This window comes from Canis aureus, chromosome 14 (genome assembly GCF_053574225.1).
Source record: "Canis aureus isolate CA01 chromosome 14, VMU_Caureus_v.1.0, whole genome shotgun sequence".
In the NCBI taxonomy this organism is placed as follows: domain Eukaryota; kingdom Metazoa; phylum Chordata; class Mammalia; order Carnivora; family Canidae; genus Canis; species Canis aureus.
The window spans coordinates 24,958,152-24,979,503 of record NC_135624.1 but is presented as its reverse complement, the minus strand read 5'-3'; the positions used below and the strand labels follow the sequence as shown (position 1 = coordinate 24,979,503).

The window sequence follows — 21,352 nt, the reverse complement described above, 5'->3', positions numbered from 1 at the left end:
CAGACTTGTTTGGCTGCTTGATGCAGATTAAGAATCAGAGGAGAGTTGGAGCTTTGTCAGCGAGTATAATACAGGGAGAGGGTACAAGGGGGTGGCTGCTGGGCAAGGAGAGAGCACAGACAGTAGCAAACTTCACATTCACTCTCATTACTGTCTTCAACCACCAACACAATTATTCTTTTCATTTGAGTTTTAAAGCTATAGCAATAGGGGATCCCTGGGTGGCTCAGCAGTTTAGCACGGCCTTCGGCCCGGGGCATGATCCTGGAGATCCGGGATCAAGTCCCATGTCGGGGTCCCTGTATGGAGCCTGCTTCTCCCTCTGCCTGTGTCTCTGCCTCTCTCTCCGTGTCTCTCATAAATAAATAAGTAAAATCTTTAAAAAAATAAAATAAAAAAATAAAGCTATAGCAATAGAGTTTACTCCAACAAGACACATAGTATCTTATCTGTTTTCAAATGTACTTTTTAATGTCTATAAAGATATGAAGGTCCTTGGGGAAACTGGACTTTTCAGATCTGTCCTGATAGGTTCCTGGTGTTTGACAGAATAACTGATAAGACATAGGAACGCCTGGGAACCACTATCTCTTACGATCTTTATCTAAGTAAGGGTCCCTTTCAGAGAACCCTGTGTGCTGCTGATTAACAGTGCAGCCAAGCAAGAGACAGATCTGGCCTTGAAAACCCACCTCGATCACCAGCTGACTCTGGCCAGGTTTCTTAGCCTCTTTTAATCTCTTCTCCGCTGTATAATAGGGATAATAATAGTATCTGCTTCTTGGAATTGCTGTAAAGAATCAAGTGAGAAGGGACGCCTGGGTGGCTCAGCGATTGAGCATCTATCTGCCCTAGGCTCAGGGTGTGATCCCAAGGTCCTGGGATCGAGTTCTGCATCAGGCTCCCCATGGGGAGCCTGCTTTTCCCTCTGCCTATATTTCTGCCTCTCTCTGTGTGTCTCTCATGAATAAATAAATTAAATCTTAAAAAAAAAAAAAAGAATCAAGTGAGAAAGTTCATGTAAAATGCATAGCGTGGTGCCTGGCACAAAATAAACATCCAGTAAAAGACAGAGTTGCTTTGCATAAGTACTCAATAAATGTTGGCTGATTTGGTTGGTGGTGGTGCTGTTGCTCTATTTAACCCTGAATAATGAGTTAAATGTTTGAGTACTTGGGTAATAAGGAGATCTCAATCTCATTGGTGTTCTAGTCTATACTTGGACAACTTTAATTTGATTCAGGACGGGGGGCATTTATGTCTCACGCTGTCCTAAGCACCTATATGCATTATTTCACCTCCTCTTCCCAACAGTAAAATCCAAAACCAGATCTTTCTGCTGCCAAAATCTATACTTTTTGCCCAACAAAACACTTTTCTTCTTGAAAAGCTGGTTCTAATTCTGATTTATTCTAATTCTTTTCTCAGGAAGGACCCAGAGGAAGTCAATTCCTCTCCTACATGACAGTTTCCTTCAAATTAAACAGAAATTCTCCAGAGTTGTCGATCACACTGGAGATTGTCCCCTTATGCCGTTGGGACTAGTGAGGAAGTCAGCAGCAGCAAATACAGAGTGGCCTCAGGATCCACTGAGTGTCTCTCAGAACCTCTGCTTACAGCCAGAAACCCTTTCATTGGGTCCTTATCTAGTTATTTCTATGAAGTCCAGGGAAGCTTCCTCAAGGGAAGCAACTTCTCTCTCCAGTGAAACAAAAGTCTGTTGATGCCATATTCCCAGTACAAGATCCCCATACATGCCTCTCTTACCTTAAATGGATATGCCATCATTCCACTATTTAACCAGCAAGCTTTTAGTGAGTGCTTGCCAAGCTCTCTGCAGGCATTAAGAGGAGTACAGAGGCAGTGCATGGTCCTTAAGGGCATGAAGACACCCCATAAGGACACCCCAACATCTTGTGTGACCTCAAACAAATCACCACCTTCCTAACTCTCAGCTTCCTTGCTGTGAAATGGGGATAGCAATAATTTCCCACGCAAAGATGATTGTAAAGATTTCATGAGATGATACTAGTTATTACTATGGAAGATATTCCCACACAGACACCCTTCTTTCTTGTTATCAGAACCCCAGTTTTGTTCAAGAAAGCACTGTGCCTGCCCCCAGACTATAAATTAAAGTTGATCTGATATAATCATGATCCTAATCCTCTCTGCCAGATACTCACTTTCCCAGATTCTCTTGTGCCTGGAAATATTCATCTGACCAATGGACAAATTCTGGCCAACGAAAAATTAAAAGAAGTCATCTGAGAGGCTTCTGGAAATTGTTTTGCTTTCCCCATAAAGGGGACAGCCATGAGATAATGCACATAAGTGTCCCCTCCCCACCTGTGCACACACATATACTTTCTCTCATCTTTCTCCCTTGAATCCAGATGTCTTGCCTGGAACTATAGTAGCCATGCTGTAACTGTGAGGTGGCGAGCATGAAGGCAATGTTCAAAAGCTAAAGATAGGGAAGCAAAATGTCAAATGATCCTAGATTTTTGATGAGACCCCAGAGCTGACAAACCTATCTCAGAATGCCTTCTTCCAGAGTTCTTTTTTTTTTTTTAAGATTTTATTTATTTATTTATTTATTTATTTATTTATTTATTTATTTGAAAGAGAGAGAGAGAGTGAAAGCATGAGAGGGAGGGGGAGGAGCAGAGGGAGAAGGAGAAGCAGACTCCCTGCTGAGCAGGGAGCCCAAGGAGGAACTCAACCCCAGGACCCTGGGATCATGACCTGAGCCAAACGCAGGCTCAACCAACCCACTGAGCCACCCAGGTGCCCCCTCCAGAGTTTTTAAGTGAGCTAATAAATGCTTGAGTCTTAAACTACTGTTAATCAAATGTCACTCACAGCCCAAATCATCCCTAATTGATTCAATGATATCATCTACTGTTACATTTACTCCAGGCTCCCATAATTGTCCCTTCCATGACTTGGAGCAGGGACTCATGTCTCTGAGTACTAAAAGGGTTTTATGAGTGGTATTACTTTGGACCAGGCCTTACACAGTAAAGTTGAGTCCCTCTCTTATTTTTCGTAGGGTCCTCTTCTACAAAGGATGCCAATGCAATCAGGAAATGAAGGGAGCCTTTAGCCCTGCATGGCTGAGAAAATGCTTCTCAGAGATGCCTCTAGTACAACATCATATTTACAGCCTCCTTGACCAACCCCATACCTCAGATTTCTCATAGGTTGTATTAACACCATTCTTGGCTATATCCTGGGCATTCCGCTCTGCTTCAGTGAAAAAATCCCCTCCTGATCTCAAGAACTGGATTTCACAACTACCTGTGAAGACAAAGGAGAGAGAACACATGCATAGAAAATGCTTAGCACAGTGGCTGGTACCTAGTGGCTTCTCAATGAAAGGTGATTGGTATTATCATTATACAACACAATGGCTGTTGCTTCTAAGTTCAGCTCTCTCACACGGGGATAAACAGACCCTGTACTTCTCAGTCCACTCCCTTGATAACTTAGAGACAATGATTCCTTCTGGCTTGGTATGATCCCAGTGTGGGAAGAGAATAGAAGGTTCTGGTGGGGAAGTAGGTGCCTGGTAGGTTACATGGAGAAAAGAGGCAGAACTTAGATTCACCATTCAGAAGAGGAGTTGGGACCATGGTAAAGAATCACACCCTGTCTTCCCAACCTGGGTTGGAAAGTCAAGACTGATTTTACATTATTCACACCCAACAAGTATGTATTAAGGTATATGGCTCAAAACTATACTGTAAAATTCCCCCTTGTAAACAAGGAAGACAGTGAGATATACACAACAGAGGGGATTTATGGTTTGATTAAAGGCATTCACTCCAGAAAAACACTCTCAGGTTTTAGTTGCTTAGTTTCCTGGAATTCAGACTGAGGACCAAGCTGAGGGATTCTGGAAGACTGAGCTTCCTCAAAAATTCTCCTGTAAAATGCATGCTGCAACTCTATAAATAAGCCAGTCCAACACATTTAATGTTGCTGTGGTGAGATTGCCTTCATTTGGTGCCAAAGCAATGAGCGGTCTCCTTGTTTGCCGGGTTTCCCCCCTAGATACCCTTGTGAGTGGTTCAGTACAAGAGTGGAGGACTGCAGCCAGGTAACCTACATTTCCATCTGCCCCCCCTCCATTGCACTGATGCATGATTCCAAGCACATCGTTGTGCCTCCCTGAACCCTATTTTCCCACCCATCAAGTGAGGGTGTTAGACTCAATGACTCCTGTTATGGTTAATCTTATGTGTCAACCTGGCTGGACCACAGTTCCCAGGTGTGTGGGGAAACATTAATCCGTATGTTTCTGTGAGGGCATCTTAGATGTTTAATCTGTGGACTTTGAATAAAGCAGATTGCTCTCCATCATGTAGGTGGGCCTCATCCAATCAGTTGAAGGCATGAATAGACAAAGATCAACTTCCCCTGAGAGAACGGGAATTCTTCCAGCAGACAGCCTTTGGAATTGAATTGCATGTCATCCCTGAGTCTCCAGCCTGCCAGCCTACCTTGCAGATTCATTTTGGACTCACCAGCCCTCCACAATCGCAGGAGCCAATTCCTAAAAAAAAAGGCATGTATTTGTACATCCTACTGGTTCTGTTTCTCTGGAGAACCTCAGCTAATACAACCCCCAAACACCTTTGCAGTTTTAAGATGTCAGAAGTCTGAATGGTAACTGAGGGGAAGGTTCGGTCCATTTCTCAGCCTGCAGCTCCCCAGGGCAGGGAAGCAATCAAGACAATGTCTTCTTTGAGGAGAACTTATGCAATGGGACTCCTCAGGACAGTGATAAATACCAGTAGTTCCAGAACTGGTACACCAAGTACTCTAGGGTATGGAGAGAGATAAGTGGATATGAGTGCAGCCAAGAGGAAATCCAAAATGGGAGGTTATAAAGATAGTTTCACATTCCACAAGTTTTGCCATCTTCTATTGGACCTCCCCAACTACTTGCCACATTATAAAACTGTTATCCCTGAGGCAGGGAGCTGGTTTTTTACTAATGATTGATGAGGTGTTGCTACAGATCAGAGCATCTGCTGCAGAGAAGACAAGGAGACTTTCTGTGCAAGACAAAGTTTGGGGGAAAGGAGAAGGGAGGGAGAGTGGGAGCTGATATTGAAGTCCGTCTGAAGACCACAGCAACTTGGAAGAGGCTGCCCCACACCAGCCATTGTCTGGAAGCCCCAGGACACTTGCATTGCTTCTCCTTTAACACACTTCAAGCAGATCTCACCCACAGCTTTCAGAACTAGAGAAGCCACAGATGGAAGGTGGTTGCTCCTTCTCATATTCCATTGTTGTCTCTTTCTCCTTAAGTCCTGTGTATCCCATGTTCCATCCAAGGCCCTCTTCTCTTCCATTCCACACCCTTCCAGGTAGCCCCACCCATGCTCAAGGCTTCTATTACCACTCTCACATGCATGAGCCCCAAATCTAGATACCCAGCCCTCCTGTGCTCTTGACCTGAGCTCCCCTAGAATGTAAGCTCCACGGGAGCAAGAGTGGTCACCTCTTGTTCTCTGCTGCATCTCCAGAACCTGTAACAGTGCCTGTAACATAACTGGTGATTTAATAAATAAATTAAGAATTAATAAACCTGCCTCCAGCAGCCTTTAGGCATTTCCACTTGGGCTCTCTTAGGCTCAGCAAGTATAAAACCAAACACTCAATCTTCCATTTAAAACCTGTGTTCTCCATTTCACTGATTCACTCCACTATTCATTTTCTTGCTTAATCCCAAAATCTCTGTGTTATGTCTATTCTCCTTTGCCCTCCATTGCTTCCCACTTTGAATCTCCAAGCCCTGTCTCCTTATTATCTCTCACCTATTCAGTTTTCTCTTTCCCCACCTGGACTGAAAAATGTAGCACTTGTCATTCCTGTTGTATTATAGTCATCTATTTACCTTTCTGCTTCTCCAACCAAACAACAAGTCATGTGAGGGCAAAGACCTGAGATATTGACCTTTATTCATGTGTGGGTGTGTGTGGAGGGAGAAGAGGGAGGCAATTTCCAGAATCGGAATACTCCCTTCTTAGTTTGGGAAAATCCTCAATTGAGGGAGAAATGGTGAGAAGCATCCCTTGACTTCCCCTCTAGAAGTCAAGGGAGCCACACATACCCTCCCTTGAAGTGATATGACCTGGCCTCACTCACTCAGTGGACTCCACCTGGAGGAATGCCACCCTAGAGAACTAGAGGCAGGTTCACTCAGAGTTATTCAGGATCTAGACATTGGTGTTGGTTGCCCAGCAGAGTGGTGCCTGCAGTGAATCCTAGCTAGAGACTGCCCCTGGGGTAGGCCTTTGGCTGTGTTCTTAGCAGCCTGGCATCCTTGGTCCCTACCTGCTGCCCAAGCCCTGCTCTCCATCTTCACATCAACTCTGAGAAGTGACCAGTATCCTTCTGACACATATTTTTTATCAATAAGTTCAGCTAGAGTCAGCTTCTGATCTGTAACAAGAACTCTAAGTGACATACCTGTTCTCATCTGTCTCTTAACCTCAGCACCTAGCAGAAAGCCCAGCATCTAATAGGTAATCAGTGTGTAAATGAATAAATGAAAGAAGGAAAGGGAAAAAGGAAGGAGGGAAAGAAATGAGGAAAGACAGCCATTCTTCTTTTTTGATCTTTGACTACTCAGATGAACTTGAAAATAGAGAGAGAGGGGTTGCAAATTAGGACAACTATATGTATGTGAGATTTAGGATTTTGTGAGTTTGTTGTTTTTGTTGTTGTTGTTTTAGCACAAGAACCTTCCCTCCTTCTTCACTGGCTGCATCTGGGAGTCCTTAAAGAATGTAAGACAATACACCATCATCTCAAGCTTTGAGAAATCATTAGTAGCCACACTTCATGTTGTAGAATGACAGTGACTCCAATGTCACTCCCAGTAGAGCAGGGAAAGCATGGGGGAAGAGGAGCAGGGTCTGAGTGACTACGGTGGGAGACATGCAATTGGGAGACTAGAATCTGCGAAGGCACATAAATAGAGCCTGTAAAATTCCCATGCTTTATAAAAACCAGCTGAGAGTATAAATTGGTAGAAGTCTTCTGAAAATTACTCTGGCATTCCCTTTGACCCAGTAATTCCATTTCCAAGCATCTTTTAAGCAAGCAATCGGAAATATGGACAACAATTTATGTATAAAAATATCCACATTAGTGTTATTTATAACCAGAAAAAAAAAACTGGAAGCAACTTAATATCCAACATTAAGGAAATAACTGGGTAAAACATGTCTCATTTATATGATGGCATATTAGGCAGCCATTAAAAATAACATTCACAAGGAGGTGATAAAGCTATAGAGAAATACGATGACATAATGTTATGCATAAGAGACAAGATACATGCAAAACCACATTTATGGAACCTAATCACAAACAAATAAAAATATCTAGAATGAAGGATGGAAAGAGTTGACAAGGGTTGTCTATATGGTGAGGTTATTTTTTTTTTTTTTTTTAGTAACTGCTCTTTTGTAGAATGGAGCATTTCTTTTCTCATATCTCCAATTGATTTTGCAGGTGTTCAGAATGATCTGATAACAGTCTAGCTGAATTCCAGGAGCCAAATATAGGATTCCCTACTCTTCCACCGTCTTAATTCCTTCCCTTTAGTAACTTCTCCATAGTTTTCTATGGAGTTAATATTAATTTATTGATCAATAAAAAGTAAATACAAAGGTAAAATGCAATGCGAAAATTTCAATTAACTATAATGCCAACTCATATAGGAACTGCCATTTCTTGCCTTTTACTTCACAGTGCTTCTGGCTGACTCTGAGCCTAAAGAAGCCCTACTTTCTGCCCCAATCACTTTACCAGGTGATCACTGGTCCAGACAGGCAGTCAGTCTCCTTCTCCTCCCATCCCTCAACCCCCACCCAGTTCCAGTACCTTTCTCTCACTCCAACTTCCTTACCACCTCCCCATTGACTCCTAGACTGGATCCATCACACCTGACCCATGAGTGATACTTCTACAAAGCTACATTCTCAGGTGGGTGTATCTCTGAAAGGATGTCACAAAATAACTTGTATTCAATGACTAGGCTATGTGGGATGTGTTTGGGTCATCTGCCACTCAAAAAGTTTGGGATGACAATCCATGACTTACCAAGACCATTATTCCATTTAGACTCTCTGAATTCTGAGTGGTCACTACAGATGTATTTGTTCATAGGTCCAGCACCTAAGCACATCTAACACTGAGAAACAGGTATGTGCATCTTATCACTAAATTAATACATTTTCTAACCAAATATAGGAGTGATGTTCATTTAATTAATAGTGCAATCTTTTTATTAATCTCAGCTTCTTACAGCAACATAATAAAAAAATGTTAGAACAAAGCTCCTATAAGTAATTTGAATACCCCTGTCACTAAACTATTGTACAGCCAAGTTCAACTAATCTTCAGGTCTGCTCCAGTCTGTTCTAAATTGTACCTAAAATAGATTGTTGGTGTTAATTGCCTCCATAGTAATGAGAACAACAACAACATTTATAAACATAATGGCTTATGTTGTGTTCTTAACAACGCCCAACAAATAACAACTCTTAAACATCTGTCAGCATCTTGAAATTCTATTTTGTGACCCAAAATTAATTGCTCTAAAACTTTATACCTTCATGTCTCTGACCACAGGGCTTTTATTTATTCAACTTGAGTATCTGTATCATTTTCCAGTGTGATTCTTAATTATTTTTAGGGGGTTTTTAGAAACTTTTTAAAGTATCAAATCTCCTCCTCTTAAAATGTTTTTATATTAAAAAAAAAACTATCCAGAGGAAGCTGAATATAATCATTACTAGGAACTGGTTACGTGGGCAAGTAAACAATATTATATAAATAAAGGAAAATTATTTTAATGAAACCAAGTGCATGCATGCCTAATGGTGGAATCTGGTTTGTTGTCAACAGTCTGATGAAGAAGACATTTGTGGTTAGATCGTCTTCCATGGGAGTAAAACAAATCAAACAAAAAGTAGTCTTCTTGTCACTTCTCCAGGGGTGGGAAATGGGAACCCACTGAAATTTCTACCTAATGATTTGGCCTGCCAGGAATTTGCTTTCAGGGGGCTATCTTCCTGAGTCTGGCTATGGTGAGGATGGCAACAGTCAAGAAGTGATTCTGAGAAAAAAACAAAAAACAAAACAAAACAAAACAAAAAAAACGTGGCAGGAGAAGGAGAAGAAAACAGAAGTAGTAGGTGTTACAACTGTGCTAAATGTCAGCTACGATGGTTAAGTGTCAAGAGATATTGTCCAATTGATAAAATGATATTGACAGATCAAAAAATAAAAGTAAAATAACATTTAGGTTTATGGTTGTAGCCATAATGTTAATTTGTAAAAATCCACATCAGAAGGTGGGGTAGCATGCCTTTCCAGGACCTGGAGTGGTGGGTTTGGGGAAAAGCAGAAAGTTTATTTTTTCCATATACCCTACCAATCTACTTGAAATCTTAAATTAAGAATATATATATTAGGGATGCCTGGGTGGCTCAGTGGTTGAGCATCTGCCTTCAACTCAGGGTGTGATACTGGGTCCTGAGATCGAGTCCCACATCAGGTTCCTGGCAGGGAGCCTGTTTCTCCCTCTGCCTGTGTCTCTGCCTCTGTGTGTGTGTCTCTCATGAATAAATAAATAAAATCTTCAAAATAAAAGCATATATGTATCATTACTATAACAGAAAAATTAAGACCAAAAATTATAAAAATATATAGATGTCCATCTCTCCATCCATGTGTATAAATGTCTATACACATGTGTGCATGGATACATGCACATGCATGAATATGCACATACATATATACACAACCATCCTTTCCAGTATTTTTTTTTGAGGATTTTGTAAAACCCCTATAGGTATCTATTTTCAGACAGTTAATGCTGTCTTTTCAATCCAGATTTCTATGCTTTCAAAAAACCCCAAAACAAAACCAATGACTCTGAGAACCTCCAGTCAAAGACCCTCCTATAGTAGGTGGAGAGAGAAAAACACTCCTTCCACTAAGAGTTTTGGAGCAGCTACAGGTACCAGAAGACACAGCGTGAGGCCTTGAGCCGCAGAGATAATCCCAGGGCTTCTGATTAAGAGGAGGTACCAAAATGTGGATGGCTAAGTACATCACAGCACAAATGCAGGAAGTGGAGAAACAGAAGGCAATCACCAAGACTGAGCAGAAGGAAGAACCAAATCACAGGTGTGAGAGCTTCCTCGATGGGAAGGGATGTTGTGGAAGGCAGAGAATTTGAAGTTAACTCCACTTGTCCAGAGGTTTGGGACCCTAAAAACCCAGCCCCTCAATTTTTCCCATCTGTATCCTGCTCCAGCCAGATCCGGGCTGACGCAGAGCCCAGGGTCCAGACATAGAGAGAAATCCTTTTCCCGCCCCCTGCTTCACTAGAGCTGGGCTATTTTAGGAGTTGGACAACTACCGGACATTTATAGTCTTCCTAGGGCCTAAATCCCTGGCAGTCCAACCTGAGGAGGGAGTCCTATTCTTTCTCATGAACTGAGGGCTTCTGAATATAAGAGGCATGCAAATGGCCCTCTGCGTAGGAAAGCTCCCTGGTTACCAGTGAAATAGCAACCTCGTGCTTCCATTTTCCACTCGTCAGCTTGGCAAAATTTCTAAAGACTGAGAAAATCCAGCGTTGTTGAGATGAGAGGAAAAAGACACACTCATTCACCACTGGTTGGAGTATGAACCGGCTTAAACTCCTATAGGGCAGTTGGAGGGCATTCAAATGCAAATCTTTCAACCTGCAGCTCCACAAGCATATTTGCATAAATGCATCCTTACACAAGAACATATGGACAAAATGCTCACACAAATGTTTATAATAGCAGAAAATTGTAAACAACCAAAATGCCCATCAATAAAGAAATGGTAAGTTCAACTGAACATAGCCATGCTAGACAATGCCACTATGTGCAACAGTTAGAATGAAGCGAGTCTCATGGTCTTGTCATGGATATAAGAATAAATGAAAGATGCAAGTATCATGATAATACAGAGTGTGATCTTATGAATGTTTTTAAAAATCTAGGGGCTCCCGGGTGGCTTAGTCGGTTAAGCATCTGCCTTAGGCTCAGGTCATGATCCCAGGATCTAGGATCAAGCCCCACATCGCGCTCTCTGCTCAGCCAGCAGTCTGCTTCTCCCTTCCCCTCTGCCTGCTTTTCTATCTGCTTGTGCTTGCTCTCTCTCTCTCTGTCAAATAAATAAATAAAATCTTAAAAATACCCATCTGCATTGTGGGAAAGCATATTTATAAGAGACGGTGGCTGCCTGTCTGTTGTCCAAAACTTTATAACATGTACGCATATTTCGCTTATTGAATTTTTTTAAAGTGAAGAAAACTAACAGTATTTAAAAATAGGCAGTTGAAAGACTCTTAAGTCATGGGAGACAAGGGAGAGGCCCAGAGCTCCAACCAGTGAATGGGACAGAGTCTAGGTATTGATCTCAGCCTGACAGGCTAAGAGACATGATTGTATCACACCAAGAGTTGCTTAGTGTCTCAGCAGCAAATTCAAGCTCACTAAGCTTTCAAGAGCCTGAGGGAGAGCTATTCATCTATCATTTCCAGTGGGGTTTCTCAAGCTCAGCACCATCCACCTACAGACGTTTGGGCTGGATAATTCTCTGTCATGTGTGGTGGGGGCATTGTGAGATGCTTCACAGCTTCCCCGGCCTCTGCTCACCAAATGCCAGTATCACAACCCTCCCCCATTGCGACAATCAAAAATGTCTCCAGTTATTGCCAAATGTTCACCAGAAAAGTCCACGGTTGAGAACCATTGACTTACAGTGAGAAATGGAACTGCCAAGAAAGCCAGATGTTGTCACTGCAGGAAAATGACAATGGACACCCCAATTACAACAAGAAGTTGCTGGGAAAGCAGGAAGCTGGAACAAAGGCAGTTTTTGAAGAAAAAAAAATATATATATATAGTTTAAAAATTTGATGACTGTAGTCTGGAAAAGGCTGAGACATCTCCCTCACTCCAGAAAATTCTATGCACCTGCTCACACTTTGGCTGGGTGCTGACAGCTCTGTCTCCTTGAGCCCACACCAATTAACAGTTCCCCTTCTGATGGACACTTTTTTCCCCCGAGACACTAATGTTGTCGATTGTGTTCATGCTTCTCAAACATGCCAATGGCCTGGAACCACAGAGGAGCAGAAACCCACGGAAGTGGGTGACCCCTGGGAGAGGCAGCCCCCCAAATGCCCACCTGGAGCACATCATGTTTTTGAAGCCTTCTTTCATCTTAAAAGTGCAGGTGATTCAACTTTCTGCTCTATATTATATGTGCATATTTATTTCAACACAAAGCGAATGGATTTCCCAAATCCTAAATAGTAAACTTGGGGAGGATACACTGGTTTATCCTGTGGCTTCATGTGCTCCCAGGCGCATTCCAAGATGTAAAGAAGAACTTCCTGTTCTTCCTTCCTCTCCTCCCTGGAGAGTATCCACTCCCCCCACCCCTACCCTCACCCCCACCCCCCCACCCCCCGGGGCTTGAGAAATGTTCAAAGCAGTTACTTGGGGAATCATCTTGCTCTAGGTTGCCTCCCGAGTCTATCTGGCCTCCTCCAGGGCCTGTGGATACCCCCAGAGTCTAAAAAACACCCTTTGTCAGCCACCAACACTGCCCACACCCCAGCTGAGCATCCCCCACCCAATACTGATGAGCAAGTGAGGGAGCCAGAAGCCCGGCCTCCACTATCTCCAGCAGAATTCCCGTGAAGACAACCAAGTGGCTCATTTTGGTTTCAAGCCATATAGCCTCTTGAGACTTTTTTTTAAAGAAATGTCTCTTAGCAAAAGAGAAATTGGGGTAAAAATGCATGGGAGGCTCTATTTCTAAATCAGATTTCCTTGGGATTTCACATGCTCTTCTTGAAGGGACTTCATGTATCACTGGGGATGGGATTTTTGAATGCAGAAGTCTGTGGCAAGCATGACTCATGGAAAGCAGGTATGAGGCCTGGATGTGCCAGGGACAGAGGACTCATGGATGTATAAGATTGAAGACTCAGTGAGAGGTGCCCAAGAAACGTGGAACTTCCTTCCCGTGTGGGTTCTGAGGTTCCTGGGTTGGATCTTGAGGTGCTGGGATAGGTCTAGGATTTTCTGAGACACAAACATTTCTGAGGTTACAGTCAGGATTTTAGAAATCTCATTTCAGTGTCTTTGGGGAGCCTGCATTCTTTCCTCATTCCCATCTCTCCTCTTCAAGTCCCCTCTTTATTTATATGCCAGAAATACCAAACGTGAGAAAGGACAGAAGTAGACACATCCTTTTTCTCCAATTCTTCCCAGAATTGGGATGGGCTTTCATGGTCTGTGGTTGCTTCCTTACCCGATTCTATATGTGATTCTGTTGTGCTTTTGTCCTTAAATAGTTCTTTAGTAGAACAAGATTTTCTATTTTTACATTTTCCTCTAAAAATGACCAAGAGAAATGAGCTCTGGATTTTTACCTTTTCTTCTCTCCAGAATATTTTTCAAGGACTCAAATATCAATCCCTTTTATTCATCCTTGGTACTATCCTATCTAAGGAGGGAGGACTCAAAGTGATGGGAAAATTGAAGCCCTCTTGGAAGTTAGGTTTTTGGAGAAATAGATGTGGCATTGGTTCCTGCATTTTCCAGGCCCATGACAAAAACTGCTTAGCCTGCTCGGGGATTATTTACACAGAGAGGGGGCAGGGAGAGATGAGAGGCACAGCTCTGGGAGATCGTGTTCTTCGTTAGGAAAAATAAGGCCCTGTACCAATTAGGTGGCATGCCGAATAGAAAAGTAATCTGGCTTTAGTCCGGAAGAAAAATTCAGAAAGGGAAGTCATACCACCATGAGGCCAGTAATGCATCAGGATTAAGGGTGTCTGTTTTAGAGACAAGCAACTTGGGTTTGAACCCCAGCTCTTCCACTGTATGGACTGCAGGTTACTCAGCCTCTCTCTCTGTTTCAATTTTCTCATATTTGAAATGATGATAATAGCATCGAGTCACTTAACAAACATCAATGAATGCCTAGTATATTCCGGGTACTCTTTTAGATACTGAGGGTGGGGCGGGTCAGTGGTGAGCAAAACATTCTTGGTCACAGCTCTCGGGGAGTTTACATCCTCAGGAGGAGTGACAAGCAATAAAGAAATGTGTAGGATAAATTTCATAACAAATGCTACGAAGAAAATAAGACAGGATGGTGTAAAGGGGTGGTAAAACATTGAAGAAGAAGTAAATGAGCCGGTAGTGAATGATGGAAACAAACCAGCCCCATAAAGACGAGGACAGGGTATCTCATAGGGACCCAGGGAAACAAAGTACGTAAAATCTTAATGCAATACCAGACAAAACAAATGTAAGTTACTCAACAAATGTAGGTAGCCATTATGATTCAGAGGGCTTGGAAAAGTTCCCGGAGTCAGACCATGAGGAAGCTGGGAGAGGGAATGGCAAGTACATCAGGGAGGAAATTAAGCCAGAGAGTCAATTGTATAGCCTCAACCATGGAGGTCAGATGGAACAAAGGAGGCATGGTGCAGGGGGCTATGGAGGAGACCGTGGAGAACTGGAGAGCCCATACTCCATCTAGAAGGAGCAGCTGGGGCTCACTCCACTTCCCTAAACTGATCCAATCCCCATGACCTGAGGGCCATCCTGACCTACACACAGCACTCCTGTCAACTCACCCTCCCCACGTGCCTCCCCTCTTTGTGCCTGAGCTGCCTCTGCTCAGCTTGTCCTGGACTCTTGAGCAGGAGGTAAGCAAACAAGTCAACAAGCATCTATCTAATCTTCCTGTTTTATAGGTAAGGAAACTGAGGCCCACAGAGATGACATAGATGACGATATTCTAGCAGGAAATGCGATCACTCCCTCGGCCTTGACAAAGACTGTGGCTCCCATGGCAGAGAATGTTATCTTAGATCTTCCACCTTGGCCTGCTCTCTGTCTGCCCTGCAGTTCGAGAAGTGGCAGGCACCGAGCAGCAGGAGAGAGGAGACACCACCCTGCCAACCAACTCTGCTGACCCATGGAATATCCCCCACATCCAGAGATGTGAAGCTCCGGACACCTCGGTTGTCAGAAGTAGTCTTTGGCAGGTTGTGGAGAAGAGAGAAGGCCGTGGCATTATTACCCCCAGGGGTACTGATTGAGCAGCCCATGCACATACGAGGGCAGAATGTGAGAACAGTCCTAGAAAACAGATCTGGTCAAATGAACAACTCAATCATCCAAAGAGTATTGATGGTACAGCCTCAAGCACAGGACTTCAGAGGAACCCAAGAGAAGCAGTGATATTCCCTTCCATTTGAAAATTGATTTCACCTTCTCTGTTGGGGCAGCTTTTAGAGGAGGCAATTACAGCCCAAAGAGGGTAACTGAGATGTGACTCCCTCGTGCTCTGCTTTCACAGAAATCAAAGACCGTGATATTTGGGATGCCTTCCATGTAGAGGTTCCCATCCGTGAAACAATGAGAGAATAGCACGACACGCAGAGTACTACCATAGGAGCACCTGCTGGTCAATGCTCCAGACTGTTGAACAACTTGTAATCTCTGGATGACACCATGCTCTTTTCATCTGTAGGCTTTTGTAAATAATTATTTCCGCAGCCTAAAATCACATTCCTCACTCCTCTCCCCACCATGCCCCTCATTCACCTGGATAATTCCTATTCATTTTGTCCCAACTTAAATATCACCTCCTCCGGGGAGCCTTCCCCCCGATCCATGTGTCTCCCCAGCAGCTGATGCCTCTCAGAGCATTCACCAAACTTTCTGTCCTACGATGACTTGATTATGTTTCTGTCTCCCCCACTAGACTATATCCCATGATGGCAGAGGTTGTGTTGTGTCTGCTGTTATATCCCCTGGCCTCAGTAAGTTGTCATTTAGAGAATCAGGAACAGAGTCAGAGCCCTGCCCTCTCAGAGCTCACAGAGTGGTAGGGAAGCCCACTGCCTGGGATGTTCATTCCACAGCTGACTCTCATCCTGAGAGCTCCATGCCTCTTATGGCTCTGCTCTTTGTTTTAAGAATTTCTACCCTCTCCCATCGTCAACAACTCCATGTTAGTCAGAGGAGATCTGGATAATGCCAACCCATTCCGGAGCCAGCCAGCTCCTCTCTGCAGACTGGGCACCGGTCCATCTGGTTTTCTCCCCTCTGCTGGCATGAGACATCCAAAGCCAGCCAGGAAATCAGTCTTGGGAATGTTTGGCCTTTCCAGGCCCTTGGGATTAGAGTCGAAAAATCTGATTCAGGGAGACAAGCTAACAACCCCTTCCCCTGTTTTTTGGTGGCGATTCCTTGCTTTCACCTGGAAAGCTCCCTGGGACCACCTGTCTCTTCTCTCTCCTCCCAGTTCTTCATCATTTGTAGGGTTTTATTTTTGATAGTGACTCTAGGTACAGGCTACGAGGAACATATGTGGTATATGTGCCCAGTTTATGTGACTCCTTAGTGGTACTTCTGGTACCACTTACCAGCATCCCTCACACCATGCCCCCTCATCAGTGTCAACTAGACCAGACACCTGAACCAACACTTTCTTTTACCCAGGAACTGGGACGAAGGGACTCTAGCTCAGTCTGAGCTGGTCTCTTAAATGGAGGTGATATAAACCAAGCAGCTGTCTGGTGGCCTTCTCGTACCTACTAAGTAGACTGGAAAGTACAGGAGGCTGGTCTTCAGAAAAAGAAGAAGGAACCAGAGACCCTGGATTAAGACATCTGGACTGGCCACTCTATTGCTTATTGCAGACCCTTCCTAAGGCCCAGTCTCCTTCTTTCCCAAAGGTACCTGTTCAACATTCGACAACCACCTACTGAGCACATACTAGGTGCCAAGCATGAGGGTCTAAGCACTTGTCCTAAGTGTTGGGGGAAAATAGACATAACCTCTACCCCCCCCCCATAGAGTATAAGATCTAATTAATCAAAATAATACAACACTAAATATGGAATCACAAACTGGTTTAATTGCTATGAAAGAAAAGTACAGGGGATATATCAAAAAGGCCTGACCTGGTCTGGGGAATCAAGGAAGGCTTCCCTGAGAGAGTGGCATTCGGGTGCTGTTATGAAACGGAAGCACCTATAGATGGTAAAATGGTTCCTACACTAAACCAATGCAGCAGAGGCAGGGTTTCAGGAACAGAAGCAGCCATCAGGATGTCAAATCAACAGTAACAGTAACTGGGAGGAGCCTGGGCCCTCTGCAGAACAAGGGAGGGCAAACCAAGTCAATCTCATCTAGATCTGAAGAGGCACAATGCCACCTGATTTAATCGGCTGGGGCTGTCCTTGAGCACTGGGAGTGTTTTAACTCTTTGGGTTGTTCCAATGTGCAGTAAAAATGGGGAACCCCTGACCCATGGCCCGCAGCGAGAGCCGAGCAGACAACGATACCATGACTGCCTAGGAGCCCCAATCTTTGTACTCATGCAGGTTCTCAGGAATCTCAACCCACCTTCACTTCTGTGATCAAATCTTGTACCCTCTGGGTCACATCTGATTAGACTGCTGCCATGTGGCATGTTGGCAACTTAGACAGAAAAGAGAGAGAGAGAGAGACCTTGAACCAGCCTGAGGTGTGACCTGGACTCGTTTACCAGGAAAGAAGAGCTCAAATTCCAAGGAAAACAAGTAGAGGGAAAGCCAAGAAAGAGAAGGAGGGAAGACGGCTGTAGAGCACATGGAACTGAAAACAAGTCTCCTTAGCCACCGAGACTCCCCGCCTGTTGCAGAGTACCAGGAATTAGGAAGCAGGAAGCCAAGCAGGAGCACCCTGAGGTCTCGCATGAGAGCCAGAGAAAGGCCTAGGGTCAGTGGCTGCAGCTGTGACGTGCCAGTAAATGTTTACCGACCCATTCTCTGCAGAAAGCTCTGGTTTATAGCATTTGTCCATTTTCATGGTGTGAATACTTGCACTATGGCCAATTTCAAGTTATCAATGTGGCATCGCTTAAAGCAGAGCTGGAAAGAGGTGCACACAGTTGGCACCGTGAGCGGATGTGAACCGGCTCCAGCACACCACTGGCCTCAGCAGGTAACCCGAAAGTTTTACAGGCTGGAGTCACCCCAGGAGCCCTGGGCACCTAGCATTCACACTTAGTCTGACATATGTAATAAACAACATTTTCTGTTATGTAGCGCTCCAGATGAGCACTGGGTGACATACATAACTGATGACTTACTGAACATTACATCTGAAACGAATGAGGTATTATATGTTGGCTGATTGAATTAAAAGTAAAAAATAATAATTTTTTTAAAAAGCAGTACTCTAATGTAAGAAAGGAAAAGATTATTTGCCTTCCAAGGAGGATGAATCCTAAAGAGGATGTGTCCAGAGAGCGGGACAAGCTACCAAAAGGAGTGGGAAAATATTTGGCGGGGCAGGGGGGGGTAGAGAAGAAATGGGGTTGCTAGCATGAAGAAAGGACCTTTCAGGAAAGAACAGAAATGCTTTTTAAAAAGGGATTTTTTTTTTTTTAAGTTTTGCTGCTGGTATGCAGTATTATCATCCAGATTTCCTTAAGTATCTTCAGTAAAGTCTGCGTTTCTCACCAAAACTTTTGTAGTCTGATTTGATTTGAAGGAGGGAATCCAGTACGATGCTGAGTTTGTGTGTGGCTTTTAAAGATTTATGTATGTATTTATTTGAGAACGAAAAAGAAATAGATGGCAAGCAAGCACACAGAGGGAGAAGCAGCAGACTCCTGCCGGGCAGGGAGCCTGATTCGGGGCTCAATCCCAGGACTCTGGGATCATGACCCGAACCAAAGGCAGATGCATAACTGACTGAGCCCCCCAGGTGCCCCCTGAGTTTGGTCTCAAGGTGGGTAAAGAGCGAAAGAAGGGGCTGCCCAAAGCAGCACAGCCACATTCAGATTAGATGGAAAATAACAATAATACAACAATACCAGCCCCACCACTGAGCACCAACCATGTGCCCACACTGCCCTATTCGACTTTATGAACTCAAGTATTGCTGCTTTTAATCTCACAACATCTCTATATGGTAGGAACTATACAGACTAGAGATTTATTGAACCCAGAGTCCCTGGTAGCCGAACTGAGCTTGATTGATTGTTACACCATTTGACCTCTCAGCATACGGAATACAATATACCTCTTTAAATAAACAGTATATGTTTCAATATAGAACACCTTAGACTTCGGTGGTTAGGAGACTTGATCTCTAATTCAGATGCTTCCAGGAGAGCTGACAACCTGATAGCCCTTTTCATAAACATTGCTTTGAAGTGAAATGAAAGGGGTTCCGTAAATTGTAAGGGGGATTTCAGTCATTGGGGAACTGGATGCTTTCTTTCTGGAGCTTCTGAGACCACTATAGAAATTCATCGTGTACCAGCTGCATACAATCAATTCAACAGACATTATTAAGCACCCTTTGAGGGCTGCAACACGAAGATGACAGTCTCTTATGCACCTCACCCCGACACAGGAATGGGCAGGGAGTAGAATGGAAAAGCAAGTACACTCTTACTTGCGACAGGGAGAGTGAAGTGGGTGTGTGACAGGCAAATTCGTAAGCACCACTTGCTCAGGACCGAAATCATGAGAAATGTCATGAGAAAGTCTGGGCTTGGCTTTGAGGGCTTGCAACAGGTGGAGAGAGAGTGAGGGCGCTCTGGAAAGAGGGAAAAGCTCAAGCCAAGGTGTAAAGGTGACCTAGACTGGGATAGGGAGCAGGACCTTGGGCATGAAAAGGGATCATAAGGCACAGAAGCCAGATGCTATTCTCAGGAGCTCATAGTCTTCTGTGTATTGTCTCTTAACAATGAAACTATGATATAATGATAATGAAATTATTAGGAAGACCCCAAAAGTCAATAGGACTGTTTTCATTCTGACAAAATAAAGAGCACCTTGAATTTCAGCAAAAAAAGAAAAAAAAAAAAGAAATAAACAAACAAACAAAAAAAACCCCATACTTCCACTAACCTTAATTAATAAAAATTAATAATGAAGCAGCTCAGGAAGGCTTAAAATTTTAAAGGCAGAGTAGAGTTACTCTGCCCAGATATGTGGCACAACCAGATCTCTACTCCTTTCTCCTGACACCCCATCTCCGTTTTTCCATCCTGCCCTGGCTCAGTTCGTGAGGCTGCACCTGCCCTCAGCTACTCCAGGCTCCTGTCCACATTGTCCTTTCAAAGTTTCCTTTTCTGATGGTGCCTTTTCTATTTTCTGTGCTCCAGGCCCTTGGAATCTGACATAACCCTAACTGGAGCTCAGTGATAACAGTTAATTATGATCTTCAATGAAAATATATTGGGTTCAAAACCAAAAGTGCAGGTAAGCAGAGAATTTCAGGCTGATAGAAAGATTGGGGCTGAGCCTTCCAGTTCCCCTCCAATCAAACCCAGTAGGAGACTCCTCATTCTACCTGCAGGGCTGGCATTGATTGGGGAAATTTCTTTCGGAAACCATAGGCCAAATTTCATAAAAGAAAAAGTAGAACATGGTTAGAGTCTCCTCTCTGCCCTCTTTTGCCCTGGTCCCTGTTTTCCTTTCTCCCCTGAGGAAGCGCAGAGATGTTTTTGGAATGTAATACTAGATAACTCAGGCTATCAAGTTACATTTCATCTGGCAATTCAAACAAGCTGAATGAGCCAGCATAAAGGGAGACTGGAGGTGGGGGAGGGAGGACAAAGCTACAGGGGAGAACAGGATAGAAGAGAAGGTGATGACAAGAGGAGCTTATGGAGACAGGGACCTGGAAATCTGGACCTAGCAGGTTCTGTTGCTGAGGCCACTGTCTGTCTGAAGGCCAAGGGCACTGCCAACAGCCCTATGGGAATCTCCAGCATTTCCTAACTGTCTTGGCTGGAGTCCACACAACTCATATCTCTAGACATTTCACTGTTTACAGAACCTTCCCAGAGAGAATGTCTCACAAGGGCCCCGGGACGAGGACTGCCAGTGTTAACACCCCTGTTATACAAATGAGCAAACTGAGGCTGAAAAATCCAGTGATCTGCCCCCAGTCACACAATGAATGAGAAGGGAACTGTGACTCCACAGTTTAAAGCCAATCCTTGAGGTGCCTGGGTGGTTCAGTCAGTTGAGTAGCTGCCTTCACCTCAGGTCATGATCTTAAGGTCCTGGAATCCAGCCGTGCATCAGGCTCTCTGCTCAGCAGGGAGTCGTCTTCTTCTCCCTCTGCCCCTCTTCCCTGCTCATTCTCTCTCTCTCTCTCTCTCTCTCTCTCTCTCAAATAAATAAAATCCTTTAAAAATAAATAAATAAAGCCAATCCTCTCCCATCTGCTCT

General features: G+C 43.9%; 1 protein-coding gene across 2 annotated transcripts in view; it reads right to left on the bottom strand.

Annotated features, from left to right (window-relative positions):
• The window catches only part of NTAQ1 (N-terminal glutamine amidase 1), a 226,642-nt gene that overhangs the window by 36,002 nt on the left and 169,288 nt on the right, over positions 1 to 21,352 (bottom strand). For both annotated transcript variants that reach the window (XM_077847123.1, XM_077847120.1), the window contains one exon: positions 3,191 to 3,303. In XM_077847123.1, coding sequence (XP_077703249.1) covers positions 3,191 to 3,303 — 113 coding nt within the window. The remainder of the gene's footprint in view (positions 1 to 3,190; positions 3,304 to 21,352) is intronic.